The following is a 15,914-nucleotide window of genomic DNA, read 5'->3' on the forward strand; positions in this document are numbered from 1 at the left end:
GAACTTCTATTTTATAGGAACTGAAGTGAGATGGATAAATTTGTCACGAGGTTGGACCATTCTCAACCAAGTCCTAGTTGTCAATCCTTGATCCAAGCGAATGCCAATATTTCTTATCTTATAAATGAACTCGATTTGGGGTCACTTAAAGGCGATCCAGGAGAAAGAATACCTATTTCTGACTATAACCCTAGAATACAAGATGAAGTAAGGAAACATTACATTCAACAAGGTCCTTGTCAACCTTCCAAGCATCAATTTCCCAAAACTCTAATAGGAGGAGGAATGCGTCAATTTGTTCCAAGTTGGTTCAATGGTCAATTTTCTAAATGGTTGGAGTATAGTGTGAACAAAGATGCGGCATTTTGCTTATGTTGTTATTTGTTCAAAAATGAATTTATTCATGGAAGTGCGGGTGAATTTTATACAAAAAATGGTTTTAGGCCTTGGAATAAGGGTCTTGAAAGATTGCGTTTACACGTTGGTGATGTTAATAGTGTCCGTGATAAATGTTTCAAGAAGATGCTAGATTTATCAAATCATCATCAATCAATTCAATTATTTTTGATAAGCACTCCGAGAAGTTAAAACGTGAGTATCGAATGCATTTAGAAGCATCAATTGATGTGGCAAGACTTCTATTATTGTATGGATTGCCTTTTAGGGGCCATGACGAAAGTGAATCTTCAACAAATCAAGGCCTCTTTCAAGGATTCTTACGATGGCATGGGGACAAGCATCCGGATGTGGGAAAAACAATATTAGAAAATGCTCCACAAAATGATACTTTGACTTGCCCTATAATCCAAAAGGATATTATCAATGCTTGTGCAAAAGAAACATTAAAGGCTATAATTGGAGACTTGAATGGAGATTACTTTGGTATATTAGTTGATGAGTCCAAAGATATCTCACACAAAGAACAAATGGCTCTTGTTTTGTGTTATGTTGATAAGAATGGTGAAGTGGTAGAGCGATTTGTTGGTCTTGTTCATGTTAGTGATACATCAGCATGCTCATTGAAGGAAACAATCTACTCTTTGCTTTCAGACCACTCACTAAGTCCATCCCAAATACGTGGACAAGGTTATGATGGAGCTAGTAACATGAGGGGAGAGATAAGTGGTCTTAAGACTTTGATTATGAAAGACAGCTCATCAGCATATTACATTCATTGCTTTGCTCATCAATTGCAATTAACACTTGTAGCTATGTCTAAAAAGCATTTGGATGTCGAAGACTTCTTCTGTCATGTTACAAATGTGTTGAATGTCATTGGAGTATCTTTTAAGCGCAGAGATTTGCTTCGCCATCTTCAAGCTGAAAAACTGGAGCAATTACTTGAGTCTGGTGAAATTCATACCGGGCGAGTACTAAATCAAGAACGTGGGCTTCAAAGACCAGGTGATACTCGTTGGGGATCACATTTCAAAACATTAGATAACTTTATTGTTATTTTCTCATCTATTATTCGTGTGCTTGAAGTGATTGAACATGAAGGTTCTACCTCAAATGAGAGAAATCAAGCAAAATATCTTTTGAGTGAGATAATAACATTTAAATTTGTTTTTATGCTTCACTTGATGTTGAAAGTTTTGGCAATGTCAAATGAGTTGAACAAGATCCTACAAAAGAGAGATCAAGATATTGTTAATGCCGTGGAGTTTCTTAAGATTACAAAGAAAAGATTGCAAGATATGAGGGAAACTGGATGGGAATATTTGCTAGATGATGTTTCCTCATTTTGTCATATGCATGATATTATAATTCCCAAGATGGATGAATCCTATTTTCCTGGAAAGTCGAAGCGCAAGTCTTCTGGTATTTGTTATTCACACCACTTGCGTGTTGATATCTTTTATGCTGTAATTGATGTGCAACTTCAAGAGCTTAATGACCGTTTTGGTGTAGTGAGTAGCGAATTGCTTCTTGGGATGGCTAGCTTGAATCCAGTCAATTCTTTTGCTAATTTTGATAAAGGTAGAATAATGGCTTTAACAAAATGTTACCCAAATGAGTTTGATGAAGTACAAATTCGAGACTTGAGTTATCAACTTGTTTTTTTATTCCAAGTTTATGCATTAAGTTGTTAACTGTGACATTAACGTTTTAGGTTTTTGAACTCTGACATTGGTTCATGTGTAAATATCTCTTTTATTTTTTCTTAGAAATCTTTGTGATTTTGGATTTTAAAAGGTGTTTTTGGAAGTGAAATGCATGTGTAGATGCTATTTGCAGTTAGTTTTATAAAATCAAATCTTTTATGGAAAGGGTAGATACTATTTCCTGTTGATCTATTGTCACGATCCAAATTCCACATAAGGATCCTGATGGCACCTAACTTCCAAGACAAGGTAAGCCAATTATTTAATAATATTAAATCAATAAAACGTGATATAATAAGACATAATTTAATATAAAAGCAACAAAAGAGTTAACTGTCACGATCCGGATTTCCCACCCTCGGGAGTCGTGATGGCGCCTACTCATAGAAGCTAGGCAAGCCGCGCAAATGAAGAATCACTACCCCTTTCATTTTATACCTTTTTAACAATTGAGATTAATGGGTAATCAACATTGAATATTAATGATAAATAAAACAAGCGGTAAACTGATAAAATAACCAATGCCAGTACTACAATGCCAACATACGTCTCTACGCGGAATCCGGTGTCACAACATCACTGATTGTATATGAGTACTACATACAAGTATCTGAAAAAGGAAGTATAGTCTGTCTCGGATACAAGTGAAAACAGAGCACATAATAAGATAGAAGAGAACGTCGGGCCTGCGGACGCTTGCAGGACTACCTCGGAATCTCTAGCTGGGCTGAAGGCAGCCACCCAAATGCTATGGTCCAAGAGCTGCTCCGGGATCTGCACATAGTGCAGAGTGTAGTATCAGCACAATCCGACCCCATGTGCTGGTAAATGCCTAGCGTAACCTCGGCGAAGTAGTAACGAGGCTAGGACCAGACTACCAAATAACCTGTGTAGTTATATAATATACAGCGGAAAATAAAACGGAAATAAACAAGTAAATATGGGAGGGGGGTACATGCTGTGGGGTATACCAATATCAACAGTAAATCAAGAGTAGTAACAAAAGAATAGCTTAGATTTCACAGCAAAACAATAAGAAATTTGTATCCAATCTATATATACTTTGTATCAGCAATTGTTTCGGCGCACAACCCGATCCCAATATATATCAACACTGTTGCAGCGCGCAACCCGATCCATATCATTTTTCACTGTTGCGACGTGCAATCCGATCCACACATAATATTGTTGCGGCGTGCAACCCGATCCAAATATATCATTGTTGCGGCGTGCAACCCGATCCAAATATATCATTGTTGCGGCGTGCAACCCGATCCAAATATCTCATTCTTGCAGCGTGCAATCTGATCCAAATATATCATTGTTGCGGTGTGCAACCCGATCCAAATATCTCATTGTTGCGGCGTGCAACCCGATCCACATATGCAATCAACAACAATCATAGCAAGAGTCCCGACAAGGGATCAATAAAGGACTACACTATCCCGGCAAGGGAATCGACAGTATAAGTAACAACACCCTGGCAAGAGAGAAACAACTATAGCCATACTTGTTCCAACATCTAACTACCTCAGCTAACACCAATACTCAGTCATAAGTAATTTCCACGAGAATAATCACGATCCTTGCTCAATACAGAGAGTCATCAACTTAAGCATCCGTAGTATTATTTAAGAACTCAATAAATTACAATTCAAGACTCACGGTCATGCTCGACACCAACGTACAAATACTCGTCACCATGCCTATACGTCGTACTCAACAAAAAACAAGTAGCAAATAGGACACAACTCCTAATCCCTCAAGCTAAGGTTAGACCAAACACATACCTCGATGCCCCGAACACAATTCACGTTCAATTATAGATTTACCCCTTGATTCCACCACCAATTCGCTCGTATCTAGCCACAAGTTACTTAATTACATCAATAAACGCTAAATGAATCAACCCCAATGCATGAAAATGAGTTTTCCAAAGTTTTACCCAAAAAGTCAAAACTCGCCCCGGGCCCACATGTTAAAAAATCCGAGATTCGAACCAAAACCCAATTACTCATTTCCCCACGAACCCAAATATATAATTTGTTTTGAAATCGGATCTCTAATCGAGGTCCAAATCCCCAATTTTTGAAAAACCTAGGTTCTACCCAAAACACCCAATTTCCCCCATGAAAATCATTGATTTTAAGTTGAAATCATGTTAAAAAATGTTAATGATTGAAGAAAACTAGTTAAAAATGACTTACAAGTGATTTGGAGAAGAAGAAGCCTTTGAAAAATCGCCCTAGTGTGTTTATGTTTTGAGAGGATATGAAAAATGGGTTAAAATTCGTCTAAGTATAAAAGTTGCAGGTCTCAGATGTGGGAATTGCGAACAGGGAATCGCAATTGCGAACCTCGACCTCTGCTGTCTTGGGAATTGCGAAACAGGGCTCGCATTTGCGAACCCTTCATGAAATTTGGACTTTCGCATTTGCGATCAGAAATGTCGCATTTGCGACTTCAAGCATTTCCAGCATACATAACATTTGCGAAGGCACCATCACATTTGCGAGGAACATCTCACATTTATATGGAATGGCAGGCTTGGGCTGGTTCGCATTTGCGACCAAGCCTTCGCATTTGTGATACCGCATTTGTGAGCCAGGCTTCGCAAATGCGAAGCCTGCAGGCCTGATCATACCAGCAAAAATCCTGCAATTTTCTAAGTTCAAAATGCACCCCGTGGTCTATCCAAAACTCATCCGAGCCCTCGAACCTCCAAACCAAATATCCAACCTCAAAAACATCCTACGGACTTATTCGTGTAATCAAATCCCCAAAATAACATCATGAACATCTAATTAAACCTCAAGATCAATGAAATTTCTCTAAACTTCTTTAAACATCAAATTTTGTATTTAAGTTCCGAATCACATCAAATGGATTCTGTTTCTTACCTAACTTTACCGCCAACACATATAAATCATATTGAACCTGTACCGAGCTCCGGAACCATAATACGGGCCCGATACCACAGGTTTCACATAACATTTCACTTTCAAAAACCTTTATATTTTTCAGAAAATAATTTCTTTCAAAAATTTATTTCTCGAGCTTGGGACCTCGGAATTCGATTTCGGGCATACGCCCAAGTCCCATATAAGAAGGAAGTACCTGAGTCGGGGAAAAGATGGAGATAACGGCTTCGCATATCGGACTCGGACTCCCAGGTCGATGCCTCAGCAGGCTGACCTCTCCACTGAACATGAACAGAAGGAAAACTCTTCGATCTCAACTGACGAACTTGCCGGTCTAGAATAGCTACCGGCTCCTCCTCATAAGACAAGTCCTTGTCCAATTGGACAGTGCTGTAATCTAACACATGGGATGGATCGCCATGATATTTCCGAAGCATGGACACATGAAACACTGGATGCACGGCTGATAAGCTCGGCGGCAATGCAAGTCTATAAGCCACCTCTCCCACTCGATCAAGAATCTCAAACGGGCCAATGAACCTAGGGCTAAGCTTGCCCTTCTTCCCAAACCTCATCACGCCCTTCATAGGCAACACTCAAAGCAATACCCCTCACTGACCATGAATGCCAAATCACGAACCTTGCGGTCGGTGTAACTCTTTTGCCTGAACTGAGCTGTACGAAGCCTGTGCTGAATGATCCTGACCTTGTCCAAGGCATCCTGAACCAGATTCGTACCCAACAACCGAGCCTCTCCTGGTCAAACCATCCAACCGGAGACCGACACCGCCTACCATATAAAGCCTCGTAAGGAGCCATCTAAATGCTCGACTAGTAGCTGTTGTTGTAGGCAAACTCTGCTAAAGGCAAAAACTGATCCCACGAGCCTCCAAAGTCAATGACACAAGCTCGGAGCATATCCTCCAAAATCTGAATGGTCCGCTCGGACTGCCCGTCCGTCTGAGGATGAAATGCTATGCTCAACTCAACTCGTGTGCCCAACTCTCGCTGAACGGCTCTCCAAAAATGTGAGGTAAATTGTGTACCTTGGTTCGAAATGATAGAATCAGGCACACCATGAAGACGAACAATCTCACAAATATAGATCTCAGCTAACCTCTCAGAAGAATAGGAGACTGCCACAGGAATGAAATGTGCTGACTTGGTCAGCCTATCAACAATAACCCATACTGTATCGAACTTCCTCTGAGTCCGTGGGAGTCCAACAACAAAGTCCATAGTGATCTGCTCCCACTTTCACTCAGGAATCTCAATCTTCTGGAACAAACCACCAGGCCTCTGATGCTCATACTTAACCTGCTGACAATTCAAACACTGAGCCACATATGCAACGATATCCTTCTTCATTCTCCACCACCAAATAATGCTGCCGCAAATTCTGATACATCTTCACGATGCCCAGATGAATAGAGCACCGAGAGCTATGGGCCTCCTCTAAAATCAACTCTCGAAGACCATCCACATTAGGCACACAAACTCGACCCTGCAATCTCAAAACTCCATCATCACCTAAGGTAACCTGCTTGGCACCTCCGTGCTGCACCGTGTCTATAAGGACACACAAATGGGGATAAGCATACTGTCGATCACGGATACGCTCCAGTAAAGAAGAACGAGTGACCGTGCAGGCTAACACCCAACTGGGCTCAGAAACATCCAACCTCACGAACTGATTGGCCAAAGCCTGAACATCCAAAGCAAGCGGCCTCTCACCAACCGGAATATAAGCAAGACTGCCCATACTGGCTGACTTCCTACTCAAAGCATTGGCCACCACATTGGCCTTTCCCGGATGATATAAGATGGTGATATCATAGTCCTTTAACAGCTCCAACCGACTCCTCTGCCTCAAATTCAACTTCTTTTGCTTGAACAGATACTGCAGACTCTTGTAATCCGTGAACACCTCACATGCCATGCCATACAAATAATGCCTCCAAATCTTCAACGCGTGAACAATGGATGCCAACTATAAGTCATGAACCGGATAGTTCTTCTCATGAATCTTCAACTGCCGCGAAGTATAGGCAATGACCTTGCCATCCTGCATCAACACCGCACCTAGCCTAATACGAGATGCATCACAATAAACTATATAAGGACCTGAACCTGTGGGCAAAACCAACACCGGTGCTGTAGTTAGAGCTATCTTGAGCTTCTAAAAGCTTGCCTCACACTCATCCGACCATCTAAACTGGGCACCCTTCTGGGTCAACCTGGTCATCGGGGCTGCGATAGATGAAAACCCCTCCACAAACCGATGATAGTAGCCTACTAACCCTAAGAAACTCAGAATCTCTATAGCTGATGCTGGTCTAGGCTAGTTCTTAACTACCTCAATCTTCTTCGGATCAACCTGAATATCCTCTGCTGATACAACATGGCCCAGGAATGCAACTAAACTCAACCAGGACTCATACTTTAAGAACTTAGCATATAACTAACTATCCCTTAAGGTCTGAAGAACCACTCTAATATACTGCTCGTGCTCCTCCCGGCTACGGGAATAGATCAAAATTTCATCAATGAAGACTATCACAAACGAATCCAAGTAAGGCCTGAACACTCGGTTCATCAAATCTATAAAAGCTACTGGGGCATTTGTTAACCCGAATGACATCACCAAGAACTCATAATGCCCGTACCGAGTGCGAAAAGTTGTCTTAGGGACATCGGATGCCCTAATCCTCTACTGATGGTAGCCAGATCTCAAGTCAATTTTTGAAAATACCTTGGCACCCTGAAGCTTATCAAACAAATCATCAATCCTCGACAATGAATACTTATTCTTGATTGTAACCTTGTTCAACTGTTGGTAATCAATACACATTCTCATCGATCTGTCATTCTTCTTAACAAACAACACCGGCGCACCCCACGGCGAAACACTGGGTCTAATGAAACCCTTCTCAAGCAAGTCTTGCAACTGCTCCTTCAACTCTTTCAACTCAGGCAGGGTCATACGATATGGCGAAATGGAAATGGGTTGAGTGCCCGGAGCCAAATCAATGCAAAAGTTAATATCCTTGTTGGGTGGCATACCCAGCAGGTTTGAAGGAAATACCTCAGGGAACTCACGAACAACAGGCACAGAATCAATAGAAGGAACCTCGGCACTAGAATCACGAATATATGCCAAATAGGCCAAACACCCCTTCTCGACCATACGCCGAGCCTTCCCATAAGAGATGACACTATGGGTAGAATGACCAGGAGTCCCTCTCCACTCTAAACGAGGTAAACCCAGAAAGGCTAAGGTCACAATCTTGGCTTGATAGTCCAAGATAACGTGGTAAGGTGATAACCAGTTCATCCCTAATATGACATCGAAGTCAACCATGTCCAAAAGCAACAAATCTGCATGAGTCTCAAGACCCCCAATCACAACTATACAAGAGTGATGGACTCAATCTACAATAATAGAATCACCCACCGGTGTGGACACATACACAAGGGCACTCAAGAAATCACTAGGCATGACCAGATACGGTACAAAATAAGATGACACATAGGAGAATGTAGACCCTGGATCAAATAAAACTGAAGCATCTCGGCCATAAACCAGAACAATACCTGTGATAACTACGTCGGAAGGTTCAGCCTCAGGCCTGGCTGGAAGAGCATAACATCGGGGCTGGGCCCACTGCCTTGGACTACATCTCTAGGACGGCCTGCAGCTGGCTGGCCTCTACCTCTAGCGGTCTGAACTCCACCTCTAGTACCTCTACCTCCACCTCTAGCACCTCTACCCCCACCTCTAGCTGGCTGGGCGGGCAATGGAACACCTGGTGCCTAAACCATAGCACGAAAACTCTGCTGCTGCGACTGAGTACCCACCAATCTCTGACAAGCCCTTCGGATATGACCATACTCACCACACTCAAATCACCTGATAACTAGGGTTTTTGATACATTTTATAGTCCTTCTTGCTTAAGTTTTGATTAGAAATATGTACAAAATAGTCCTAAAGACTCACAAGTTGTGCTTGATTGTAGGTTTGATCAACAAAGTGACAAGATGTCAAAAATCAGCTCAAAAAGGAGTGAAACTTGCACAAGTACCAAGACAAGACAAAGCTCAAGCAAAACAAAGCCAATGCAGCCGCACACCATTTTGTGCGGTCCGCACAAGTGAGGTTCAGAGAGTATGCAACTCAGGCAAAACGGGCAATGCGGCCGCATGAGATTTACTGCGATCTGCATTGGAGTCACTACGACCGCACTCAATTTAGTGCTGTCCATAGAGCCAAGAATCAGAGAAGTGCCAGTTTGGAGTTTGAAGCCCACTGCGGTCCACGCTCCATTTCATGCAAACCGCACAAGAAGCCACCGCGACCGCACTCCATTCTGTGCGGTCCGCATTGCTCGAGTTCAGAGAGCTGGATTTTTATGTCAAGAGCCTTAGTACGGCCGTACTAGCCCCGCAGGGATATTTTTGTCCAGATTTTTTAGCTTAGTATAAATAGCTTGTTTTTCCATTTTTAGGTTATCAGATAGTTTTTGTACTAAGCTGCGCTCGTGACTTCCATTTCTTTAGCTATTTTGGGCAATTTTAGCTTCATTTCAACATTGAATCTTTTAGTTTATCTTAGCAATTAATTAATATGAGTTTTTCATCATCTATTTCTTTGTTTTCTTCTCTAATTATGAGTACCTAGACCCATAAGCTAGGGTTGTGGCTCGACCCTAGTATGGGTAATTGATGGGTCTTTTGTTTTGATGCTTGATTGTCTATGAGTGTTTGATATTTGGACTAATTTCATGTTTAATTACTGAATTGGTGGTTGCAAACACTAGTTTGTGTTTAGTTGACTTTGACTCTTCTTGAGAAAGAGAGTCTGAGTCTCTGAAATTGGTCCAACAAGGACTTGGGGCGTACTCAAGAGATTGATAGCCCCAATTAAAGGGTTAAATCTAGAGATAGTAATACCTGACTTGAACCTTGATTGCTTGTGCAAATTTGCATACCCAATTGGTCTTGAGAAAGTCAATCCGGGCAAAATCACTCGAACTACCGAGAGGTGTAGAGTGAGTAGAATCGTGCAATGGTTATATCATAATCCCCAAATGTGTAAATCATGCCTTAGACTCAAGTATCCGTCAATTGACCACCTAGGCAAAAGTCACTACCCTAGTGCCTTTTAACCATTTGAACAACTCGCAATAGTTTACTCTTAGCTTATTCTAGTTTAATTGTGCATTGTATTTTATATAATTAGAAGTAAATCAAAACCCAAAAATGTTTAGAAGTGCAATCTGGAACACATACACAACTCCACTTTAGATAGACACCCGACTCCAACTTCTAGCTCCCTGTGGAAATTGATGCCGACCTTAATCGGGTAAAAGCTGCTTTGACCCTCTCTCGCTACTCAATAGTAGTGCAGGTTGGCCTCGATCACCTTTTTAGCGCCGTTACTAGGGAGCTAACAATTTTGGCTATCTATCTAAATAGTTTTGTGTATTGTTCTTCTTTCCTTCTTTGTTACTAATTTGTGTGAGTCACAACTTCAGGTACCAAATGGCAGCAAACAACGCCAATGACCCTCTTAGAAATGTGATTGCGGGGGAGGAGGTAGATGACGTCGTAGATGATGAGGTGCCTCTTGTACCTCAAGGACAATGTAGAGGCCGCTAGGCCAATGCTAATGCAAATGACAATATTCCAGACCTCCTCTGCCACCTCCAAGAGTGGTTCCTAGAGTGCTTCCAAACTAGGGCTATGCAAGTGCTATTGTGCCACCCCGAATCCGGGCGGGCAATTTACAAATAACCAATGTGATGCTGACTTTGCTAGAGCAACATGGGTATTTCACGGGCGCTGCAAAACAGAATGCTTACAAATATCTCAAGGGGTTCGTGGATACATGTTGGGGGAGCAAGCAAACAAATGTGTCCGAGGATGCACTCCGGTTAAGACTCTTCCCATTCTCACTTAGAGGGAAGGCATTATATTGGCTTGAGCGACTTCCCAACCATTCCATCACTACTTAGGATGAGTTGGCGGACACGTTCATTGCAAAATTTTTCTCGCTGGGGCATATGGCTACATTGAGAGATGAGATCTTAGCATTCAAGCAAGAGCCCACAGAACCTTTGCATGAGATTTGGGAGCATTATAGAACAATAGTGAAGTAATGCTCCAATAATGATATGACCAAGGCGATGATCCAACAGACTTTCTACCGGGGTATTAACACCAAAAACCAATGCATAGTGAACCAACTTGCTGGGGGCAACTTCATGAAGCTGTCTTATGATGAGGCTTGTGACATTCTTGACGAGATGGTTGACACTTCTTCCGCTTGGCAAAGTAGAGCCAATGCACCCCAGGGTGACCCACGGTTATTCATTTGCACAAGGAATTACATGATCATGGGCAGGCTATAGCTGAGTTGACAACTACGATGAACCAACTAGCGAAGGCACGATTGCAACAAGTTCAAAATCCTTGCCAAGTGAATGCTATAGAGGGAGTCAATATGCTTGTCAACAAAAGAAGACAAAAGAGGGAAACAAAATCAAGGGAATTCAAAGCAATTTGATAATGATTGTAGTGGATTCCAAAATGATGGTTATTATGAACAAAATGAGGAGGTGCAATATGTGAATAATTATCAAGGCCAAAGGGGCAATTCTTCCAACCAACAACAATGGAGACCCCAAGGCAACTAGGGCAATCAACAACAAGGCAATGGTAATTGGGGGAACAATAACTAAAACAACAACTGGGGCAATCAGAACAACAATCAAAACAACCAAGGAAATTGGAATGGTAATAACAACAATTAGGGTGGTAATAACAATCAAAGTGGATGGAACAATGGAAACTAAGGAAACCGGGGGCAAGGCTTTCAAAGGCCCCCAATGTACCAACAACCAAACAATCCACCCCCATTTCCATCTCAAGGTACTAGTTCTTCTATCAATGATATGGGTAGAATTGAAATGATGTTCGAATAAATGATGAAGAAGAATGCGGACTCGGATGCTCAGTTGGCTTCCCATAATACCTCTATCAGAAACTTGGAGGTGCAGTTAGGCCAAATCTCACAGTCTTTAAATACTCTCCTTAAGGGTGCTCTACCAAATGATACGGTAGTGAACCCGAAGGGTGGGAACAATCATGTTATGGAAGTAACAACAAGAAGTGGGAGAGGCAGTGATGTGCATGCCTCCAAACAAAAGCAAATTGTGGATGATGATGTTGAGTTGCAAGAAGATGAAGTTCCTTTGGTGGTTGAAAATGTGATTGATGAAAATGTGAATGAAGAAGTAAGGATTGATATTCAAGATGTCGAGGTGGAAACTCAAAATAATGTGAACCCGTCTAGGGAACCCATAATAGACATGCTAGAGCCGGTTGTGCCTAAAGCCAAAGCTCCTTTTCCAAGGTCACCTCCACCTTATCCTCAAAGACTCGCGAAGCAGAAAAATGAGAATCAGTTTAAAAAGTTCATTAACATGATGAAGAGCTTATCCATCAATGTGCCTTTGGTGGAGGCTCTTGAACAAATGCCGGGCTATGCTAAATTCATGAAGGACTTGGTAACAAAGAAGCGGTCTATGGATTGTGAAACTATAAAGATAACTCACCAAGTTAGTGTAATAGTGAATTCAATGGCCCCGAAGCTTGAAGATCCCGGTGCTTTCACCATTCCTTGCACCATTGGGAGTGCGGATTTTGCTAAAGCTCTATGTGATTTGGGGGCTAGTACCAATTTTATGCCCTATTCCATTTTCAAGACTTTAGGTATTGGGCAGCCAAGACCAACTTCCATGAGATTACAAATGGCAGATAGAACGATGAAGAGACCATTGGGTATTATTGTTGATGTGCTTGTCTGGGTGGATAAATTTATCTTGCTAGATGACTTTGTGATCTTGGATTGTGAGGTGGATTATGAAGTTCCTATCATTTTGGGGAGACCTTTCCTTGCTACGAGGAAGGCCTTAGTTGATGTGGAAGTAGGGGAACTCACCTTCCGGGTGGGTGATGAAAACGTGGTCTTTCATGTTTGCAAATTAATGAAGCAGCCCAGCAGTACGAAGGTGTGCTCTTTTATGGACCTTGTCACAACAGTGATAGTTGATGATACCAATGCAATGATCAATGTGGAGGACCCTTTGGAGGCCTTATTGTTGAATCTTGATGTCAATGATGACGAGGTCCGAGTGGAGTACGTGAATGCTTTACATGGGATGGGCTCTTACTCTTATGAGCCTAGGAAATTATCTTTGGACCTTAAAAATAGGAAGACTCCACCAACAAAACCTTCAATTGAGGAGCCTCTGGTGTTGGAGTTGAAACCACTGCCTCCACACCTCAGGTATGAGTTCTTAGGCTCAAATTCTACTTTGCCAGTTATTCTTTCCTCTTGTCTTACTAATATGCAGGTTGATTCCACATTGGCGGTGCTTCAAAAGCAAAAAAAGGCAATTGGATGGACTTTAGCTGATATTCAGGGGATAAGCCCCGCATTCTGTATGCACAAAATTATTCTGGAAGATGATGCAAAGACCTCCATGGAACATCAAAGGAGGTTGAAAGAGGCAATGCAAGACGTTGTGAAAAAGGAGGTGATCAAGTGATTGGTTGCCGGGGTTATGTACCCCATCTTTGATAGCTCTTGGACTTCACCGGTGTAATGTGTACCAAAGAAGGGTGGCATGACCGTGGTTGCAAATTCATAAAATGAGTTAACTCCTACCAGAACCGTCACTGGTTGGAGGGTATGCATGGATTACCGCAAGTTGAATAAAGTGACCCGCAAGGATCACTTTCCTTTGCCTTTTCTTGATCAGATGTTGGACCGACTTGCTGGGCGTGCCTTCTACTGTTTCTTGGATGGGTATTCTGGGTACAACCAAATCTTGATTACTCCAGAAGATCAGGAGAAGACCACATTCACTTGTCCATATGACACCTTAGCTTTCTCTAGGATACCTTTTGGATTGTGTGATGCACCGACTACATTTTAGCGGTGTATGGTGGCCATTTTCACTGATATGGTGGAAGACATTTTGGAGGTGTTCATGGACGACTTTAGTTTTGTGGGAGACTCATTTGATTAATGCTTGAAGAATCTTGATGGAGTTTTGGCCCGTTGTGAAAAAACTAATCTTGTTCTTAATTAGGAGAAATGCCACTTTATGGTGGAAGAGGGCATAGTTCTTGGGCATAAAATTTCAAAGCATGGTATTGAGGTAGACAAAGGAAAAATTGATGTGATTTCAAGGTTCCCTCCCCCTACATCTGTCAAGGGAGTTCGAAGTTTTCTTGGGCATGCGGGGTTCTACCGGAGATTTATCAAAGACTTTTCGAAGGTGGTGAATCCCTTGTGCAAGTTGTTGGAAAAAGATTCTAAGTTCATATTTGATGAAAAATGTATGCAAGCCTTTGAACTTCTCAAGCATAAGTTGACCACCACTCTTATCATTACCACACCTAATTGGAGCTTGCCCTTTGAGCTAGCATTTTTACAAGGTTTGGTACTCCTCGTGCAATCATAAATGATGGGGGTCTCATTTTTGTAATAGAGCTTTCGACACTTTGCTTGCAAAGTATGGTGTTAATCACAAAGTTTCTACTCTCTATCATCCTCAAGCAAGTGATCAAGTTGAAATCTCCAACAGGGAAATCAAAAGCATATTGTCAAAGACGGTCAATGCAAATAGGACCGATTGGTCAAAGAAGTTGGATGACGCTCTATAGGCTTATAGGACTGCTATAAAATTCCGATTGGTATGTCTTCGTATCGGTTGGTGTTTGGGAAAGCTTGCCATCTATCGATTGAGTTAGAGCACAAGGCCATGTGGGCTTTGAGGAAGCTAAATCTTGAATGGGATGTTGCAGCAAATCTTCGTGTGGAACAGCTGAATGAACTTGATAAATTCCAATTCCATGCCTACTCCAGTTCTTCCTTGTACAAGGACAAGATGAAGTACCTTCATGATAAATATGCTCGTAGAAAGGAGTTCAAAGTTGGTGATTTGGTTCTTTTGTTCAACTCTCAGTTATGTCTGTTTTCGGAAAAACTTAAGTCAAAATGGAGTGGACCTTTTGAAGTGATGTGTGACCCTGTTTGGTGCACTTTATTTAAAGAACAAAAATGGGGAAGTTTTCAGAGTGAATGGGCATAGGGTCAAGCACTATGTGGGAAAAATTGATGACAACCATGTGGTGGCACTTCTTCATCTCAAATGATGTGATGGTAACCTGCGTCGTGCCGCGACGTTAAATCAGGCGCTTCTTGGGAGGCAACCCATGTGTTTTTCTTTGTTTTTCATTGTAAGATAGGATTTATTTTTGGACTGACTGGTTGTGAGATGTTACAGGTTTGTGTTGATGTAGTGCAGGACATAGTGAAAAAATTGTCAAGTCTCTCAAGTTTTCAATGCGGACTGCACTACATTGTGTGCGGCCGTAAAGAACTCAGCGCGGGGGGCGCAAAAATCAGTGCGGCCACACTGATGATGGATGAAATGAACAACTCTCTAAAGTTTACCACTGCGGCCACATTGCATTGTGCGGTCCACGGTGGTCTACTGTGGTCGCAGTGCATTTAGTGTAGACCGCAGTGGCTGCCTTGGTCTGTACCTCATGAATTTGAGCAATGTGGATAGCATTGCCATTTTGTGTGGTCCGCATTGGGGTTGTAATCTGGGCCCCAGGTCCATTTCTATAAATAGGGCATGAGGCCCTCTTTTTACACTTTTCGACCTTTTGCTCTCAAAATCGTAAAAATATCACTGTTCATCACAAGAATTGCATGATTTCATCTGTAAAATCTTGATTAATCATCAGCATCTCACATCTGGTAAACTTTTACTTCTTGTTAGTTGTTTAAGTTTATTATTTTCATTT

General features: G+C 41.9%; 2 protein-coding genes across 2 annotated transcripts; both read left to right on the plus strand.

Moving 5' to 3' along the window:
• Positions 1-509: 509 nt before the first annotated feature.
• LOC104211618 (uncharacterized) lies at positions 510-2,093 on the plus strand. The gene has a single exon (XM_070173269.1). It carries the CDS (start codon positions 510-512, stop codon positions 2,091-2,093), a length of 1,584 nt encoding a protein of 527 aa, XP_070029370.1.
• Positions 2,094-12,583: 10,490 nt separating this feature from the next.
• Positions 12,584-13,639, plus strand: LOC138889925 (uncharacterized). The gene is made up of 2 exons (XM_070173271.1): positions 12,584-13,216; positions 13,445-13,639. Exons 1-2 carry the CDS (start codon positions 12,584-12,586, stop codon positions 13,637-13,639), a joined length of 828 nt encoding a protein of 275 aa, XP_070029372.1.
• The last annotated feature ends 2,275 nt before the right edge of the window (positions 13,640-15,914 follow it).

This window comes from Nicotiana sylvestris, chromosome 4, assembly GCF_000393655.2.
Source record: "Nicotiana sylvestris chromosome 4, ASM39365v2, whole genome shotgun sequence".
NCBI lineage: Eukaryota > Viridiplantae > Streptophyta > Magnoliopsida > Solanales > Solanaceae > Nicotiana > Nicotiana sylvestris.

Coding starts and splice junctions, on each gene's coding strand:
- LOC104211618 (XM_070173269.1), top strand. CDS start 510: ATGTTTCAAGAAGATGCTAGATTTATCAAATCATCATCAATCAATTCA.
- LOC138889925 (XM_070173271.1), top strand. CDS start 12,584: ATGAAGGACTTGGTAACAAAGAAGCGGTCTATGGATTGTGAAACTATA. Junction 13,217..13,444: donor TTGATGTCAATGATGACGAG/GTCCGAGTGGAG, acceptor ACTAATATGCAG/GTTGATTCCACATTGGCGGT.